Source organism: Carcharhinus amblyrhynchos, chromosome 26, assembly GCF_965287045.1.
Source record: "Carcharhinus amblyrhynchos chromosome 26, sCarAmb.v2.hapA, whole genome shotgun sequence".
NCBI lineage: Eukaryota > Metazoa > Chordata > Chondrichthyes > Carcharhiniformes > Carcharhinidae > Carcharhinus > Carcharhinus amblyrhynchos.
Window position 1 is genome coordinate 22,455,057 of NC_137349.1, and position 20,803 is coordinate 22,475,859.

General features: G+C 41.4%; 1 protein-coding gene across 1 annotated transcript; it reads left to right on the plus strand.

The window, feature by feature from the left end:
* The first annotated feature begins 100 nt into the window (after window positions 1–100).
* On the plus strand, window positions 101–19,706 carry dohh (deoxyhypusine hydroxylase/monooxygenase). The gene is made up of 6 exons (XM_080212615.1): window positions 101–414; window positions 3,056–3,132; window positions 6,979–7,213; window positions 8,495–11,120; window positions 14,952–15,342; window positions 19,259–19,706. The coding sequence occupies exons 1-4, from the start codon at window positions 141–143 to the stop codon at window positions 8,830–8,832; spliced, it is 924 nt and encodes a 307-aa protein (XP_080068741.1). The 5' UTR covers window positions 101–140; the 3' UTR covers window positions 8,833–11,120; window positions 14,952–15,342; window positions 19,259–19,706.
* The last annotated feature ends 1,097 nt before the right edge of the window (window positions 19,707–20,803 follow it).

Here is a 20,803-nt window from a genome sequence, read left to right on the forward strand (position 1 = left end):
CCATTCCCCCCCTCTCTGCGGAATGGAGTGCCCCGACCTCTCCCCGTCCAACCTAAACTGAATGGGCGAGTCCAGTCCGCTCTTGGAGGATGTCGGGAGATTGCAGTCACGTGTTTCCCCGGAATCAGGGCCGCTCGGAAATGTTGGACGCGGCGGCGGCGGAGTCGATCGGTCGGATCCTGGTGGACGCGTCGCGGCCGCTGAAGGAGCGCTTTCGGGCGCTCTTCACCCTCCGCAACCTAGGCGGCCCGCTGGCCATCGAGTGGATCTCCCGGGGCTTCGGCGATGAGTCGGCGCTGCTGAAGCACGAGCTGGCCTACTGCCTGGGCCAGATGCAAGACCGGCGCGCCATCCCCGTCCTGAGCCGGGTGCTGCAGGATCAGAACCAGGAGCCCATGGTCAGGCACGAAGCAGGTGCTGACCCTAGCAACACGGGGCAGGGCCATCGAGTACATTGGGGAGAGGAAAAGGAGAGGGTGCAGAGTGTAGTGTTATGGTCACGGCTAGAATGTAGAGAAAGATCAGCTTAATATATGGCAGGTCCATTCAAAAGTCTGATGGCAGCAGGGAGAAAGCTATTCTTTAGTGGGTTGGTATGTAATCCTAGACTCTTGTATCTTTTTCCTGACATAAGAAGATGGAAGAGTGTATGATTGGGGTGCGTGGGGTCCTTGATCAATGTTTCAGGTTTATGTACTGGAGAAGGATGTGGTGTATACTGGTTTAATGTGAGACTGAGTCCAGTCCTGCCCACAGAGTGATGTAAGAAAGCACATGACTTACACTGAGGTTTGATGTGGTGTTGGCCAGAGATATGAAACCCAGTATGGAAAAAGTTTCATACCTGTATCCTCTACTGTATAGGTTGTAAGAAAGATTAACTGTTAACACTTTTTTTAACAGACAAATTCTGTAGCCTACACAATGTCTAACTGTATCATTGAGTCATGCAGACTTAAAATGTTAACTCTGTTTCTCACCCCATAATTGCTGCCAGACCTGCTGAGCCTTTCCTGATTTCCAGTATTAGCTTTTGTTCCTTGGCAATTATCCTTTGAATTAGTATATATACGTACTGGCTATATCTGGATCTCATCAATATTAAGAATTCAGGTTGAATAACATTGGGAGCGGGTGGGTTGTTAATGGTTTAAAACAGGTTGCCTGAGGCTTTCTGTTTTTCTGCTGCTGAGGTACTTTTATAAACAACAATCTTGTTACACAGCAATGTAATAAATAGAGTTCATCAGTTTTGATGGTGTTGCTTGAAGGGTAAACATTAGCTAGGATACTGAGTGTATTCCCCTACTTTTCAAATCGTGCAGTGAAATTTTTTAGATCCACTTGAGCAAGCAGGTGGATGTCCTCAAATGCTTCACATCCCCTCCTGAGTACTTAAAAATTAGCACCTCTCTCAAACAATTCATCTTTTACTGGTTGCAACATAATGGGAGATCCAATTTCTCATGAAACATTGGCCTAATTTTTAACTGCTTAAGTGAATTCCAACTGTTTGAATGACACTGAAGGATATCAATTAGTAGCTAATATATTTAAAATGGTACATTTGTGTGAGAAGATATCATTACTTGTTATAAGTACAGAATAATAATATTTAGCTGGAATCTGAAACTGTATTTGTAAACTTCTTTGACCAAACAATTTGATTGTGAACTACTAGTTATGTGTTTAACAATTATGTTTAGTTGAAGTAACAAAATTCCATTTCTCCAGCAAAGTAATACTTTGAAGAACATGGGAGACAGGAAGTTTCAGAAAACGACAGCCAAAGAAAGCCTCTAGTCCACCTAGCTAGTCCCATTTAATTATAGTGATCAGTCCTTCACAATGCAAACACTCCCCAACCATGTAATATCCAGGAAGAGAAGTGAAACCAGATAAAAACATGGCTAATTAGAAAAGAGTCTGGAAAATTCGTTTAGCATATAGTCCTAAGATATTAATATTACTATGTCATTATTTGAGGAACCTCAGTTGAGTCTGTACTCTAAAGTATACAAACCCACCTTTTCAAATACTTTAGGCACCCAAATGGCCCTCCCTTGCACATTGTTCCCCATGTTGTGAAGAGACCAAAACTGGACAAAATATTCTGACATCCAACCAAGGTCTTGTACAAGAGCAAAATTGAGTGCTTTGTATTTGCTGGATAATTTGCCATGAAACAATTTAAAATGATTTTTGCAGTTGCCATTGCTTCAGAGCATTGTTCATACAGTTGGCACAAGTTTGTAGGTGTTTTCATACATCAGTGTGCAAGCTTTTTGGAGAGTGATGTATGAAAACACTGACATATCTGCATCAGCTGTGGCTCTGGGCAGCGCACTGGCTTCTGTGCTCAAGTCCCACTCTTGGACTTGAGCGCAGAAATCAAAGCTGGGGGAGCATTGCAGTGCTAGAAGTGTGCTGTTTTGGATATTAAACCAGAGCCTGGTCTGCCTGCTTTGGTAGATGTAAAAGATCCCCTGGTATATTTCGGAGAAGAGCGGGAGAGATATCTCCTGTGTCCTGGTCAATATTTATCTGATTATCCAGTCATTATCATATGGGAGTTTGCTGAGCACAAATTACTGCAGTGTTTTCTAAAGTACAATAGTGACTACGTTTCAGACATACCTCATTGGCGTTAAATCCCTTGGAGACATCTGGTGGTTGTGGAAAATAATTTTAAAATATAAATCTTTAAATTTTTCATCAATGGTTTTCTGTTGCTATAGAGTGCAAATATATTCTGCATTTATCTGCCCTTGCACATATCATCAGATATGTATATTTTAGATAATGTGTAGATGTATGTACATCCCACACGCTTGTTGTAACACAAACTTGTGGCTCACAATCATCAATGGAAACAGTCCTGAGCCCTGCAGAAAATGATTGGTAACAGCCTCCAAGCAGATCTCCTTCAGTTACCACTTTGTGCCTCCAGTCATTCAGCCAATTCACAAGCTGCTGCAGTTGATGAATGTTTATCATTTTTTTCTGGAATCTACTTGGATTGCATTTTTTAGAAATTTTGTTACTATTATTTCAGGTGAGGCATTGGGAGCTATTGGAAATCCAGAGGTCCTTGAATTACTGAGATGTTACTCACATGATCCAGCAATAGAAGTAAGGATATTTCAATTTAATTTTGTAGGTGCATATTTTAATTAAGATGAGCTTCTGACCACTAAACTGCTTATTAACACTAAAACTGCTTATCTCCACCTTTATCGTTGCCCAACTGCATCCGTGCCTCGGCTAACCATCATTAGTGCCTTTGCATCTGGATTTAACTATTCCATCACTCTCCTGTCCAGCCTCTTAGATTCTACCCTCCATAAACTTGATGTCATCCAAAGTCCTGCCTGTGTCCTAACTCTCGCCAAGTTGTGTTCCCCCGTCAGGTTGCACTCATTTATCTGAATCAGCTTCTTCAGCAAAATCTCTTTAAATCCTCATCCTTGTTTTCAAATCCCTACCTATCCAGTCTCCAGCCCCACTATCTGCGCTCCAGTTTTAATTGCTGCACCATTGGTAGGGGTGCCTTCAATTAGTTAAGGCCTAAAACTCTAGAATTGTCCCTCCCTAAATCTTCGCTTTCATACCACTCATTCCTCCTGTTTAAAACCCAGCCCTTTGACTCAGTTTTTGATTATGCACCCTAATACTCCTGGCATCTGGTTCCTCACTTCTATTTAATCGTTGTTCACTTTTAACAAAGAAGAGGGTATTTGGGGTAAAAGGTCTTATTGCTGTTAAATGCATTTGAAAATAGGAATATTTAATGGATCTGTGGGTCATTTAGTTTTTAAAATGCCTGTGATATAACCATGTCCCTCCTCAGCACTGCTGCTAAGCATAGCCCTAAACAAATCTTTTGAAGCTATACCAGCCAATAACCCAGTGACTTTCCAGAGATAGAAGCTGTAACATAAAGGGCCAGAACACTTCTGGCTTTCCTCCAAACACATTTTTTTTCCAGCTCTTGAGCATCGCAGGTCATCTCTGATCCACATATATCAGAAAGAGGCTAAACCCAGGAATTGTCCAGGGCACATTCCCTATTTCATATCAACAAAAACAAGATGCTATCCAGGAACAAAGCAACAAGAGTGGGGGAGGGGGAGGGAGTGGAATGTCTTCATCTAAAAGTGTATTGAGGTTGGAAACCTGTGGAGAGGGAAAAAGCGAGTGTTTAATAACTTGTATTTGTAAAGTGGCATCAGAGCTTTTTGATTTCATTTATTATTGTCACATGTATTGACATACGGTGAAAGTATTGGTTCTTGCACGCTATACAGACAAGACATACCGTTCATAGAGAAGGAAACGAGTGAGTGCAGAATGTAGTGTTACAGTCATAGCTAGAGTGCAGAGAAAGATCAACTTAATGCTAGGTAAATCCATTCAAAAGTCTGACAGCAGCAGGGAAGAAGCAAGTCGGTTGGTACGTGACCTCAACTTTGGTATCTTTTTCCCAATGGAAGAAGGTGGAAGAGCAAATGTCTGGGGTGCGTGAGGTCTTTAATTATGCTGGCTGCTTTGCTGAGGCAATGGGAAGTGTAGACAGAGTCAATGGATGGGAGGCTGGTTTGCATGATGGATTGGGTTATATTCACGACTTTTTGGAGTTCCTTGCGGTCTTGGGCAGAGCAGGAGCCATACCAAGTTGTGATAAACCAGAAAAGTGTTTTCTATGGTGTATTTGTAAAAGTTGGTGTGAGTCATAGCTGATATGCCAAATTTCCTTAGTCTTCTGAGAAAATAGAGGTGTTGGTAGGCTTTTTTAACTATTGTGTCAGCATGGGGGACCAGGACAGGTGGTTGGTGCTCTGGACAGCTAAAAACCTGAAGCTCTTGACCCTTTCTGCTTCGTCCTCATTGATGTAGACGGGCATGTTCTCTTTTATGCTTGCCGAAGTCGATGACAATCTCCTTTGTTGACATTGAAGGAGAGTTTACTGTTGCTGCACCAATTCACCAGATTCTCTATCTCATTCCTGTACTCTGTCTCATTATTGTTTGAGATCCGACCCCCTACAGTGGTGAAGTCTTCAAACTTGGGTGCGTTGGAGCCGGTGATTTTACATGCCTTCCTCTTGTAGCTTGTTATGTCTTGCAGATCTTGCCATAGTCGTTGGGGATCGGTGTGGCTAGCCTGGGACTCTAGATTGGCCTGGTATTTTCTTTTGGCATCTTTGATGGATCTCCTTAGAACATATCTGGCTTTCTTGTATAGGTCAGTGTCACCTGACTTGGACACCTCAGACCTGGACTTCAGCAAGCAGTGGATTTCCCTGTTCATCCATGATTTCTGGTTGGGGAACATACAGATTTGCTTCTTTGGCACACAGTCTTCTACGCACATTAATGAAGTCAGTTACTGTAGTGGTGTACTCGTTCAGGCTGGTTGCACCAATTTTGGAACTGATTTTATCTTAAGTACTCCTCCGTTCTCTTTGTTAGATCTGTTCATGCCCCCCACACCAGTTGAATGTCCGTGCCTGTTTTAATAGGCTTCAAAAATGTCACGAAGGACCGAGATTAACAATAACTATTCCCTCTATATTCTTGGACCTTGACTGGAAGTTATTGATTCCAGTTTCTTTAGTACACAGCTTCAAATTACACATCCTCAACTGGAATGATTCCAAGGCAACATGGTGCACTGTGATTGGCTTCAGACTAGGGTGAAAAATTTAAACCAGAATTCCCTCTTTGGATTGCTATCCAGTGACTACAGGGAAGCATGGGATCTGAAACCCAAGTTTTGGATTGTTTGTGTGTCAGTGCTTAAGGTGCAGCAGAACTTTCATGATGTATTTCAAATTCGGGTGTGTTTGCACTATATCTGTAGAATTTGGGAAATTGGTATCTATTTTACAACTACTTTTACAGCTACTTATTAATCTATCCGAAGCAGTGGCAATAAGTCTTTCCAGCGTCAATGTGGCTTTCTAAATGACTGCCCCAATAGAAGGTATCAATAAATTCTTCTTTCACACTGTGATCATCAAATACAGAAGCAAAAGTACTGCTGCTTGTGATGAAGATAGCAAGACTTGAGTTCTAAATATAAAAGCAAAGCTGTGTTTGTTTTGGCTATCCCATTATTGGACAGATATTGGAATCATGGAAAAGTTGCACTTGAGATTCTTGAGAAGACTGCAGGATGAGAACATGCTGTAATGATGAGACTTGTAAAAACAAAGCTATGCTCACTAAGCAGAACAGATTAGACCAATCAGGTGTTGGGTGTTTTGAATTCATTTCTTTGAGATCCCATGTGGCCATCTTCAAGTTATCTTTGATTGGATCTTGTAGTGGAATCTGAATCTTATAATGAAAGATATTAGTGAACCTGGGTAAAACCTTGTTTGTTCTCCTGGAGAAGTGGGGAGAGAGTGAGAGAACATAATATGCAGCTATACACCTAAGAATGCACATATTCTCTCATTTGCTGTTGAGTTGATTTTTATTTTAGGAAAAAATTACAAAATGGTGGGCTCCAACTTACAAGAATTTGACAGTCCCATTGGGGCTGTTTACCTGGGTTCAATTACAGCTTTGGGTGACTGGAGTTTGCGCATTCTCCCCATGTCTCTGTGGATTTCATTCCACAGTCCGACTAAGGGCCGTGCTGAATTGCCCCTTAGTGTCCCCAAAATGTGTAGGTTAGATGGATTAATCATGGTAATTGTGTGGGGAGAAGGCATGGTAAGATAGAAAGTCAGTACAGACTCAGACTATGAGCAAGATGGCCTCTTCTGAACTGTAGGGATTCTAAAATGATAGCAGTAATATAACCAGTGCGTCATGAGATGCTGGTGAAGCCAATTAACATTTTCGGTTCATTTTGATGGGACTTAGAATGATGTTCCACCATAATTCTTTTTAGGGAGACTGAATTGTTCAGATTTATTTTGGTACCTCATAATCTGATAAATGGTTAATTTGTATCGAAATGTTTAGGTGGCTGAAACTTGCCAGCTGGCAGTTAAACGAATTGAATGGCTTCAGAACAACAAAGACCAGAATGAAAGCCGGTACTGTTCAATTGATCCTGCTCCCCCAGCTCCGGAAAAAGATATTAAGAAGTTGAGGGAAACTCTCCTGGATGAATCCTTGCCCTTATTCGACAGATACAGAGCAATGTTTGCCCTGCGGAATATTGGAAGTAGAGAAGCAGTCTTGGCCTTAGGAGATGGTATGTATTTTTTTTAAGTAGTATTTTAGGGTTGGCACAAAGTAAAACCAGTGATCGTTTTCTCGCCATTAAATCAGATGTTGCAGCCTCGCTTGACCTGACCACATTATATTGGCTGACGCTGCAGTGCTGTACTTGGGGCGGTCTGTGCTGTTTGAAGTACTGTCATTTGGATGAAATGTTAAACAAAGGCCCTGGCTTGGTTTCTCAGGGTTAGAAAAGATCCAATGGCATGATTCGAATAGAAAAGAGCAGCAGGCTCTCAGTACCCTCCCGATCCAAACTTTATCCTTCAGCCAAGATCATTGAAACAAATGACTGACTTATTTCACATGGGATCTTGCTGTGCTCACATTGGTTGATATATTTCCATTCATTAGTCATGAAGTCCTTTGGAACGTCCTGAGAATACATAAGGCTCTATACAAATGCTTCCTTTCAAATATTTTTGTAACCAGTTTATTGCTTTTACCATTCCACAATATTTTCATATACCATCATGTTGGCAAATCTGGGGAAAATACAAGCTTTTCCATGCTTCTGATGTATTGGATATCTTCTCATCAGTTACTGAGAAATAAATATATTCTCTGGTGAGATGCTCCATGCCGTGACTGTAGTTGGCAGAACAGTTTTCTCCTCTAAGGGACCTAAATCCAAAATGGTTTGTCTTCATGGGGCTGAAATATAGTACTCAACTTGTCCCAGACTTTGGAAAATTTCCCTTTGAAAATGGCAAAAAGCAAATTCAAACTGACACATGTTATAGTATCTAAACTTGAAATTAAGCTACAACTTTTAATGTAAAGACTAGCTTTGTCTAACACTACCATCTTAAAGTAGATGAAGCCCTGAAACCTAATTACAGGCAAATAAAACTTGGATCAATTTATAATCATTTCACATCACAGAATTATTTTGGAAGTTGGGTGGGGAACTATTGGAGAGAGTCTATTTTTTTTCTTCCAGGCCTATTTAAGGCAGCAGGATTCTGATGGGGCTGTTAGCATTCTAGTTGAAAAATCTTATTACGTTCACATTTTGGGGCACTGTTGATTTTTTGTAACTTGCTGACACTTGTTGAAAGGCTGTAGAAAACTTAGTTGTTTATTTAGACTTTTGGAAAATAAACCTACAGTAAATCAGGAAATTGGCTTATTATTTACACAGTACCATTAATGACTTTCCAAATTTTAAATGTGCCAGATTCTGTAAGTAAGCAGTTCAGTATATAATCTTGAGTTTGGGTGGAGACATCTAATTTTGTGTATTTCCCTGTAGGTTTGCAGTGCAACAGTGCTTTGTTTCGACACGAAATTGGCTACGTCTTTGGCCAGATGCAGCACGATGCCAGTATTCCGCAACTTATAGCAGCATTGAAAAAAGCAGATGAAAATCCCATGGTTCGTCATGAGTGTGCAGAAGCTTTAGGATCCATTGCCAAAGAGCCATGTGTGGAAGTATTAAAAGAATATCTACATGACAGTGAACGTGTAGTGAAGGAGAGCTGTGAGGTGGCACTGGACATGCTTGAGTATGAAAACGGTCCGGAGTTTCAGTACGCAGATGCATTGATTAAATTGAAAAAAACCGAGCCTGAGAATTTAACATTGCCTTAATGGACCACTCCTTAAACTGCTGAAAAATTTTGGGACTTGATGTTATGCACACACTATTCCCAGAAGTTGTAACTTTCCTACCCGAGTCATGTATTTTCTGATGCTATTGTTCCTATGTTTAATTTAAATAATGTAGAAGCTGTAATGAAATACATCAAGCTTTATTTATTTTGTGTCCAGCAAATTTAATATTAAATTAGAAGTTTATACCATACAAAGTGCTCAATTTAAGATTAGTCTTCTAAACTTCACTTTGGATCATATTTAGTTATTGTTACTTGGTAACTTTAGACTATATTAGTTTATTTATTAGTGTCACAAGTAGGCTTATGTTAACACTGCAATAAACTTAGTGTAAATCCCCTAGTCACTACACTCTGGCGCCTGTTAGGGTACACCGAGGGACAATTTAGCATGGCAAATGCATCTAACTAGCACATCTTTCGGACTGTGGGAGGAAACTGGAACACCTGGGGAAACCCACGCAGTCATGGAGAACATGCAGACGGTGACCCAAGCCAGGAATCGAACCCAGGTCCCTAGTGCTATGAGGCAGCAGTGCTAACCATTGTGCCACAAAGCTATCCTATATGTAAGGCTACAAGGTAGCACAGTGGTTAGCATGGCACCAGAGTTCAATTCCAGCCTTGGGTAACTGTGTGGAGTTTGCAGGTTCTTCCCTTGTTTTTTTTTCTCCAGAGATCACAGTTTCCTCCCACAATCCAAAGATGTGCAGGTTGGGTGGATTGGCTTATCTAAATTGCCCCTTAATGTCCCAAGATGTGTAAGTTAGGTAGATTAGCCAAGGTAAATGTGTGGGGATAGGGCAGGTGAGAGGGCCTGGGTAAGATGCTCAGTGAGTCGGTGCAGACTTCATGGACCGGATGGCCTCCTTTGGCACTGTAGGGATTCTGAGTCCAAAATCTTATGCGGTATTATGCAAGCTAACAATTTAACACCAGCTTGACAGGTGCTATTTGGTGGGAATTAGTTTAAAAAGGGATTTAAAATCTTAGAATGCTGGATGTACTCAGCAGATCAGGTAGCATCTGCCACGTATTTTCAGTATTTCCATTTCAGATTTACAACATCCTCGGTATTTTACTTTTGGATTTAAAAGTTTTCACTCCAACTGCTTGAGGAAGTTTTGCACATTACATGATGACAGCTCTGTAACACATTTTTACACTTGTTAGTAACACATTTTTACATTTTAGTGTCACAACTGGACTTGCATTAATCCTGCAATCAAGTTACTGTGAAAATCCCCTCGTCATCACACTCTGGTGCCTGTTCTGGTACACTGAGGGAGAATTTAGTATAGCTAATGCACCTAACCAGCGTATTTTCTGACTGGAAGGAAACCGGAGCATCTGGAGGAAACCTATGCTGACACAGGGCAAATGTGCAAACTCTGCACAGACACAGACCCAAGCTGGGAATCGAACTGGAGTCCCTAGCGCTGTGCGGCAGCAGCACTAACCACTGCCACCGTGCTGTCCTCTTGGGATTTAAAAACCCCTTGAGGTATTGGTCGTTAGTCTAATATAATTGGTGTCCTGGACAGAAAGGAATTCAAGAGAACTATTTGATAGAAGTAGTGTATACTGTGGCTCTTATGTATCAAATGTTTCTTTTAAGGGGGGGGAGGGAGAAGGATTCTGCAAGTGCAGCAACATTTCATCATCATATACCATCATAAGAAAAAAATATAGAAGCACCTGTAGCAAATATAATCGAGACACAATTTCTTAATTTAGTGAATTAAGTTTTTTGTTTTGGTTCAATACCAAATCATAGAAAATGTTGCTTGTAGTGAACATTTCAGTTTGTTTTCTTAATTTGTCTCATTTTATCTTGCTAATTTATGGTATTGTAGAAAGCTTTTCAACTTCATCCCACCCATATTTCAGTAAAACAACAACGCTATCAATAGAAAAATCTGTGATACAAATATCTGATTTCTTACCCAGCCTTGGCCGCGAGGAAATAAACTTGCTTTACAAGTTTTGGATTACCACATAAAAGCTAATGAGATTAATGGAAATTATGTTCACGGTGCTTTACTGTAGAGATGCAGGGTCTTTCACAAGCCTTGGGTTCCTCTGTTTAATGAACCTGTGAGATTGTTACACCTTGTACTCCGTTTGAAGGTCCATCTGTGTTCCAGCATCGCCTCGGCTGCTTTCATCCACCCATCTGCGTTCTCCTTTCCAGGCCCACCCATAAATCCTTTGGTTAGATTCTGCACCAATTCAAAGCAGAATGCTTGTTCTTTTAAAAATAAGGTACGCTTCTTCCTCCTGCAAGCAGCCCTGTGGAAGATTTGCCACTTTTAATTTAACTTAGCTGTACCAAACTACACGGTATTTGCTTGCCTCTACGGTAACATCTTGACCTCAAGCTTTTAATTATTTGTCCTTGTGCCTATTTGTAATCACCTTATTATAAATCCCTAAGCGTTCCACCATATGCATGCGATAGAAATTTGATTTTAATTAGGTAAGCTGATGTATTGAACAATATTGGACACAGTGCTGCCTTTGATAAAGTCAGTCCCTATCCCTGTTTTTTAACTTCTATTCAATTTTGATGTAGTATTCAAAAACTTACTTTAATGTCAACGTTGAAAGAATTGTTGGCTTTAAAACTATTGTTCCAAGGGGACCAGCTTTATTCTGAGCTCTCCAGTTGGGTAAGTTGTGCCCTTTCTTATCAGAGTAACAATTGATGAGCCCGCCCCCTTTTTTTCATGAGTCATCCACCATAAGAGCTACAACAATAACCAAGTTTAGTGAGGCACAGTGATTAAACTCAGTTCCTTGATGGTGCAAAGCAGAAGCAGTTGTAAAATCGGGAATGCAATGTTAAGTGCCTAGAATTATACAAAAGTTGCCATACAAAATCAGGCCATTTGACTCAGCTACCTTGTATGCCGTAAATACTTCATATGAGATGCTCCTGTTCCTCTTCATTTTACGCTATTTAGATAACCTATTCCTTTCTCCCTTGTGCATATCTGCCTTCTCCTTAAGCACACTTATGCTATTTGTCTCAAGTACTCCTTGAAAAAGAGCTCTACATTCTAACTATTGTCTGGGTAAGGAGGTTTTCACTGAAGTCCTTATTAGAATCCTACAGTGTAGGAAGGGGCCATTCGGCCCATTAAGTCTGCACCCAACACCCTATCCCCATGTCTTTACTCACTAATCTCTCTAACCTATGCATCCCAGGACACTAAGGGCAATTTAGAACGACCAATCAACCTAGCTTGCACATCTTTGGACTGTGGGAAGAAACTGGAGGAAATCCACACAGACACAGGAAGAATGTGCAAACCCCACACAGACAGTGACCCGAGCCAGGATTTGAACCCAGGTCCCTGGAGCTGTGAAGCAGCAGTGCTAACCACTGCTACCATGCCACCCAATTATTGGTTGGTTTAATTTACCCATGTGGGTTCTATTGGACTGTGCAATCCTGTGTTTCCCAAGGTCCACTGCAGCATTTGACTTCATGCAGGTTTGAGGACCTCTGCTGCATCACTAGGTAAATGGTGTTGTACCTAGCCGCGCAGACTAGAAACCCTCTCCCCCTGTCCTACCTGCAGGCTTCATCAAGTTAAATTACTAGTGAATGGCTACTGGAACTGGGTTCAATGCTTCGAGGCGACAGAATGTGGATTACAGCAAATCAGGGTCAGAATACTATCCAATAGTCCATTGGGGAAGTGTGTGTGTGTTAGGAGAGGACAGGATTGGGCTTGGCTGTGACACCACCCCCCAACCGCTTTGTTTAAACACTCTTGATATTCACTGCTCAGAAGGACTACTTGGTAGTGCCTATGGAACCTCCTTACATGTTCCCTACCTCAGGACACGGGAGGATTCATTTATTTTAGTGGCATTTATTTTAATTCACAATTTAGAAATTAAAACAGCTGTAAATGGACTTAGCCATCAGTTAGTATTGTATCAGCAATTAACCTCTATGTCAAATTTTGTCTCACCACGCTTCTGGCATGTAATCCAATACAAATGCGTAGACTAGTACAGGGATATTAAAGGAGTTACTTAAAATAGGGAAAGCTGAGAAATGAAATATCCAGCTCATGTGTGTGGAAGAAGTGTGATTTCTTTGCCGCAATTCCAGGCGCACAGAAAGTGACCGCTATCTGCTTGTCATGTTGCTGTGGTTGGGTAACCCAACTTCCAGAGGAGAAAAGTGCACCTTTGACATTTTGTAACATTGTTTACCTGTTAAACTTTTAGAGATACCTTTTGTGTGTTAAACTATTAGGGATTTTAGATTTTAACTGATACTATGATATTTATTAGGTAAGGTTTGTAAAAACACTTGTATTACAGTATTACAGTTTAAAGATCATCGGGTGTACCTGAAACTCAAAATCACCTCTTTTAACTATTGCGTCCCTTGGTGCTTCTTAGTCTGACCACAAATATGAATGCTAAACAGAATGGCATACACTATGGGCCTGATTTCACCACTGAGTTGTGCCCATTTCCTGGCACGAAAACTTGGTAAAGTCGGGTGTGAGGCAAGTAGCGCAATCTGCGCCCGCCTCAGTGCCGGTTCTCCCTTTACCAAGGCCCAAAAATGGCCATGATCGGAACCGTGCCTGGAAGGAGCATGACGGCCATTTAAATGCAGTTGCATGCATTCAAATTGACTTCATGGGCTGCATGCCCAGCTTTACCAGCACTTCCTCCTTTACCACTGCGTTCGCCCACCCTGAATCGGTGCAAAACAGACATGCTCCACAAAAGTCCAACTCTGGTAGTCCATCAGTGAGGAGGTAAGTGCCTAGTATCCAACGGCTCTCTGCTGCTTACATTGTGGTCGTTTTGTTTCTCGGGTTGGAGGGGGCTTTATGAGTGGCTGGGGGGCTGTTGCTCAGCAGGGTGTCCAATGTTCAATTTGCAGCATGGGCCTGGATCTTAACCCTGACCTCAGGTCTTCTGGATTTTGCTGGGTCCTAGCGCACTTAGCACTCTGCCAGCTGAAGGACGTGCAAAAAGCCCTTGCAAATTGCACTGTTGTAGCGTCTGAACTTTTCAAGGAGCTATGATTCTGGGGAGTATGTGAGTCGGGGAATTGGGGGTCCGTTGCTACTCTGCCTGAGATCAGTGGGGGGGAGGGGGGGCTACAGCTCCTCTATCTGAGATCAGTGGAGGGGAAGGGGGGGTCCGTTGCCACTCTGCCTGTGATCAGTGGGGGGGGGGAATGAGGGAGGTCCACTACCACTCTACCTAAGATGAGTGGGGGGGGGGGGAAGGGAGGAGCCCATTGCTGCTCTACCTGAGATCAGTGGAGGGGAAGGGAGGTGTCCATTATCACTCTGCCTGTGATCAGTGGGGGCTGGGGAGGGGAGAGGGGAGAGGGGGCCAGCTGCCACTCTGCCTTTGATCAGTGGGGGGAAGGTGTGTCCGCTGCCACTCAGCCCGAGATTGGTGGGAGGAAGGGGGCTAGGCTGCGATTGGTCTCAGTGGTGGGGGGTATAAGGCAGTCAGTAATGTGATGAGGGTGGGGCAATGTCTGTGGGGGCCAAAGAAAGGCATTATCTGGCCCGGGAGGGATGTGCAGGAGAGCAGCATTCTATCTTTCTTGCGCATGCACATTTGTAGACTCCGATCGGAGCTGTAGGGTTTCGGGCATGTTAAGCCCCACCCACAGGCTTGCGGCACAATTCAGAATCACTGATATTTTTTCAGGCAGAGTCCATATGGGGGTGCCTCAGAATGGGCTTAAAAGTCAGATCGGAAACACTCCCAGTTTCAGGTCCGCCGAGCACTTAGAATCAAAATGGCAAAATAGGGTCTTATTTGTGCAGAGTTTATGTACAGTATTACTAATATAGATTCCAGAGGTTGTGTTAGTGATTTACTACTAATGTACATTTTCTTTTTCAGTTTTCTTGTATTTCACATCTCTCTCTCCAAAACATAACCTTTGAACAAAATATTTCAACTCAAATGCAGACACAGAATTGTTGACTGATTTTGCACTGCAATTAAATTAAATTAATTAGAAATGGTTAGCAAATGAGTAGAAGTGAACCATTAGTTTCTTCAAGGAGTTTTGTCCATCAATCTATTCAGTACCACTGTAGGAAGAGACAGGAGAGGATTAAGAACAGCAGGGGATAAAGCACATAATAAATCCTGAGGAAAGAATTGGCTGCAGCCCAGACTTTAATCTGCAGAATATGTATTTACAAGGCAGCCGGAGGTTGTAACTACAGAAATACATCAGCATTTGTTTGCATACGGATCACCAAAAATATGTCTACTACCCCAGATGAAACTGAACGTCCCTCCCAGAACACCTATGTAGAAGAAATTGTCTACAAGGACTATAAACCTCCTTCAAGAGATGCCATTCATCTTCCTAATTATGTTATATATTTGCTCATGGCAGCCCTGATTGTTGCGGCTGTAGCATATGCCATTGTTGGACATCTTATAAAGGACCTGTTGCATGATTTTGCAGGTAAGTCACTTTTAAGATTGCCTACAACTGTAAAGAGCAATATTTGAAAATGAGCAGCTACCTCAGGAATGCTATGCAATATTCTTCAAAATGTTGATTCCAGTTTAAGAGGAGTAATTGAGAATATAACTGAGAAATAATTTGAAACTATGAAAGAACAAAAGTATTGGTAGAATATTAGGGACACTGGTCACAATCTGTGACCCCTTTGGATCTGCAAAGGACTGAAGGGTTGTAAATGACAAAAAAAGAGGAGGGGGTAAACTCAGGTCAGTCAGCTTAATGCCAATGGTGAGAAAACTTACAGAGATCATAGTCTAGAGCAAAATTAATTTTCGCTTGGGAAACTGAGTTAGTAAATGGCAGTCAGCACACATATGTTTAAGACAAATTGTGCCCACTCAACTTGATTGAGTTCTTTGATGAAGTAACAAGGAGTGAAAGTAGTGGAGGAGGATTTGAACTTGGGAGGGGGAGAAGCAGCAGGATGAAATATTAGAGAGGAGAAATAAGGTGCACAGAAAACAAAGAGACAGTGAAGAAAAGTTCAGAAGTAGGAGGGACCAGGCAAGTGGCAAATCTTTATCCTTTCTTTGGAAGTGGGTGTTGTGGCCAGAATTTGTTACCTATCCTTAATTGCCTTTGAACTTAGTGACTTGCTAGGTCATTTCAGAGGGTAGTTAAGAGTTAACCACATTGCTGTGGACCTAGAATCACATGAAGGCCAGAACAGTTAAGGATGGCTGACTTCCTTCCTGAAAAGCATATTAGTGAACTAGATAGGGTTTTTAAAACAATCAATGATAGTTTCATGGTCGCCATTAGTTTTTAAGTTTTAAGTTTATTTATTAGTCACAAGTCATCTTGCATTAGCACTGCAATTAAGTTACTGTGAAAATCACTTGGTCGCCAAACTCTGGCACCTGCTTGGGTACACTGAGGGAGAATTTAGCATGGCCAATGCACCTGACCAGCACATCTTTTGGACTGTGGGAGAAAACTGGAGCACCTGGAGGAAACGTGCAGACATGGAGAATGTGCAGACTCCGCACAGACAGTGACTCAAGTCAGGTATCGAACCTGAGTCCGTGGGGCTGTGAGATAGCAGGGCTAACCACAGTGCCACCGTGCCCCCAAAACTGAAACTAGCTTTCAATTCTAGACCTTATTAATGAAATTTAAATTCCTTCAATTGCCGTGGTGGAATTTGAATCCATGTTTCTAGACTATTAGCCTGGGCCTCTGGATTACTAGCCCAGTAAAATTACCACTATGTCGCCATGTTCCATTTTGATTTGGAACTATATTGCCTTTCCTTCACTGTCAGTGGGTGTACAAACATCACATGGAATTGCAGCAGCTCAAGAAGGCAGCTCACCACCACCTTCTAAAGGGCAATTAGGGATGGGCAGTAAATAATGACCTAATCAGCAAAGTCCAGATTCCAGCCAAAGATTAAGCTTTTAAAATTATATTGGCTCAAAGTGGGTGTAAACTATGTCCAGAGAAGGAAAGGAAAGTCATGATTTAATAATTGGAGATCTTTACAAGAAGTTTCTCCAAGAATCTTGCTTCCCTCTCTCTCTGGCTTCTGACGTGAATTGTGCTTCAATGCTACTCCAAAACTGGAATCGTCAGTTATTCCTAAAACACATGTTTAAAAGATGCTTGCTTATACCTGTTCCTTATGTGCATGTAATACTGTCTTATAGAACTGCAGCAGTATCATGTCAACTTGTGTCCTGTGACAATTGGCCTGGAAGTTTATAATGGTAAATCAGAAATAATAGCAAAAATAATCATATTCTTTCCTAATTTTCATATGGGTTAAACTTCTGAGCTAAAGTTGTTCAATAGAAAGATTTTTGAGACTGGTGGGACTCTAAAATTGACTATTTCAACCCACCCCTGGCCAGACTTCCATTTTCTCCTCTTTGTAAATTTGTAAATTTGAGATCTTTGTTTCCCATCTCCTTACTCACAGCAAGCCCTGTTCACTGATTACCCCTGGACTTGCTGACCTACATTATTTTCTAGTTAACCAAAACTTTGGTGTTCAAAATCTCAAATTTGTTTTCAAAACCCTCTGGTCTTACCCCTCCTTGGTTTCTGTAATATCCTCCAGTCTTACAACCTTCAGAAAGATACATATGCTTCTTAATTCTGGTCTCTTGTGTGTCCTTGATTTTAACCGGTCTACCATTGTCCACAGTTGCTCAGGCCCTCAAACTCTGTCTGTCTCTCTTTTTTTCACACGCACCTTAAAATCTACCCTTTTATTTAGCTTTTAATCATCTGCCTTATAATCCTTTAATTAGACTCTGTGTCGAATCCTGTTTTGTAACATTCTTGTAAAGTGCCTTGAAATATTTGACTATGGTAAAGGTGACGTATCAATATTAGTTACAGCCGTTTTTGAAAAAACCATCTATTTATGAAGTGGTTTGCTGAATAGCTAGACATTACAACTTCTGAATAACCATCTGAGCATTGTACCTTTGATTGTGGTGATGGCCTTCTTGGCCAATGTTCCACCAATCATTCGCCATGGCAGGTAAAGCTGTAACAATACTTCTGTAATCAATACAACTTGAGAAAAATAGTTTGGGGGTGGGAAAGGGGAAGAATGAATAAATAGGAGCAGAAATAAGCCTTTTGGCCCCTTGAGCCTTCTCCCTCATTCAATATGATCATAGCTGATCCATTTTGTGTCTCAAATCCCACATTCCCATCTACCCACAATAACTTTTCATCTCCTTGCCTAACAAGAATCTATCTACCTTCACCTTAAAATATATAGATGCCTCCATCACCTTATGAGGTGGAGAATTCCAGAATCGCTCAACCCTCTAATAGAAAATATTTTTTTCTCATCTCTGTCCTAAACGGGCAACCCATAATTTTAAAACCCTTAATTTTCCCTTAATTCTGGATTCATCCACTGTGGGCAGTATAGTGGCAGTACTGGATTCAATTCTGGTCTTGGGTTACTGTCTGTGTGGAGTCTGCATGTTCTCCCCTGCGTGGGTTTCCTCCAGGTCCTCCATGTTTTCCTCCCATAGTCTAAACATTTGCTGGCTATGTGTATTAGCCACACTAAAATTCTCCTTCATGTATCCAAACAGGAGCCAGAGTGTGGCAACTAGAAGATTTTTGCAGTAACTCCATTGCAGTGTTAACATAAGCCTACTTGTGACACTAATAAATAAACTTAACCAAAAGAAAACATCCTTTCCACATCCATCTTGTCAATACCATTCATGACCTTACATATTTAAACAAGTCACCTCTCGCTCTTCTAAACGCCAGTGGAAACAAACCCAGTATCTCTAATCTTTCCTCATAAGCCAACCCATTGATTCCAGGTATCAATCCAGTAAACCTCCTATGAACTACGTTCAATGACTTCCTTAAAATAAGGAGACCAAAACTGCACCAAACATTCAAAATGCAGCCTCACCAATATCCTGTATAACTGAAGCATACTTTTATTTTCAGTTCCTTTCACAATAAAGGATAGCATTCCATTAGCTTCTTAGCCAATAATGCAATGCAGCCATGCGAGCAGTGAAACAATTTATATTTTATAATGTATGTAATGTTATAGCATCTTAAATAGGTTTTCCAAAGTGATAATTGAGGTTGTGTCAATTAGTATCAGTAATACGTGTAAAACTGTGTTACTATGAAGAATATATTGATTTGTTAAATTAGTGATGTAGAAACTGCTGTCATAAGTCATATAATATTGTGATGGTTTAAAAATAATAACCACCCATGAGCAATGCAACACTTACTCAGAAATGGAAATCCAATTGATAACCATTACTACAATAAAACTTTCATCTTCTGCCTCATAAATAAAGAACACAAGCGTAGCTATTTAATTTTAAAGCTATCTTTACCTTCACAACAGATTGGCTCCTTGGACCAAATCCTGAACATGATGATTGGAACAATGAAATTACAGATGAAGAATTTGATGAGCATTTGGAAGAAACAGAATTAGATACAAAAGAAGAGAAGATGGATAACTTGGTAGTTGCTGTGCCTAAAATCCGTGTAATACCAAGTCCAAGAACTTCCTTTTCCATCTCTTTAACATAACCATGCAAGTTATCTGAATAGTTTGGTGGGACATGCAGTTAAGCAGAAGAACACCTTTGGTGACAAAACCTTGTGACTTAATGGAAAATTGGAGACCATGACTAAGAAAGACAAAAATCTATGAAAGAACTACTCCAAAATTCAGTCAATGTTGCTGTGGTTAAATAACATTTATAACCAAACAATGTGAAATTTTGAAATACTGTAAAATCAAATGATAGTGTGATGGTTTTAAAAAAATAAATGACCTTTCCCTAGATTCTTTCTTCTTGTGGTGATCTGCCTTAGCTTGGTAATTGGAATGGAATGATTCAGGATTGAACCTGTGATTGTCATTTGACAAAAGGTAAGTTAAGCCAATGGCAGCTTTTGTTTTCACTCCGCTTGAAGTTTTCCTTTCATAAACTAAGAATTGGCCACACAAATGGTAGGGTTTTTCTCAACAGAGGGAGATTCTGAGGCTCAAATCGACAACCATATGACGGAGAGGAAGCAGTTTAACTTTAGACATGATATCTAGAGCTATACGTCATTTACTTTTGGATTCCTCGTCTTGTTGGACAGACAAAACCATGTTTAAACAAACTCATGGGGGGATAGACACCATTTTTTCCTAATGGGTGTCCATGTGGTGTTTTGATAGCCCTAGCTTGTTGGTTCCCAAGGGTCCGAGTTTTCATCCTTGAAGCAGGTAGTGGGAGTCGGAAAAATTCCTCGGTCCATTTGTCTCAGGAGAAGTTGTCGACAGGAATGGGATTTTCATTGTGTGTGTGGGGTGGGGTGGGGGAGGGGGGGTGGGGGTGGCCAGATGCAGCTGCAGTTGGGTCAGCCGACCAGGAACAAGATTGTAAGTGGATAGAGGAGCTGCTGGGTGCCAGGATGATTTGTTTAAAATGCCTGCCTTGGTGCTGTGAGACTTCATCTCAGTTGTAATAGAAAAACACAAAGGTCTCCCAGCCCTCAGGCCTCATATACACTCACGCCGCATGCTCATCACCAGCACTTGTTGTCCATGGAAGGATCATTCAATACACTTCAACAGGCTGATAATCAGCTCATAAATCCTTCCACCATTTCCTGCATTAGTCCCCAAAAAGGTAAAACACAGTATAAATGTGAAGCTGCACTAAACAAACAAGCAAACCCCACACACTCCCCCTGCCCTATCCAAGCCACTGCATGTCCCATGAACCCTCATGCCCCCCCAATGTCAATGTTTTCCCCCAAACAATGCCTATGGTCGCTCACATCCCAATGCCAAGCTATGCGCCTTCACCAATCCCCCGTGACATTTCATGCTCCCGTGCCAAGCTATGTCCTTCTACTCACCTCCTATGAACCTTCATGCCTGTAA

What these genes read in the sequence shown, in the direction of transcription:
- dohh (XM_080212615.1), top strand. Translation starts at nt 141, where the DNA reads ATGTTGGACGCGGCGGCGGCGGAGTCGATCGGTCGGATCCTGGTGGAC. An exon ending in CACATGATCCAGCAATAGAA is followed by an intron (nt 3,133 to 6,978) that starts GTAAGGATATTT and finishes CGAAATGTTTAG; the next exon opens with GTGGCTGAAACTTGCCAGCT. An exon ending in AGTCTTGGCCTTAGGAGATG is followed by an intron (nt 7,214 to 8,494) that starts GTATGTATTTTT and finishes ATTTCCCTGTAG; the next exon opens with GTTTGCAGTGCAACAGTGCT.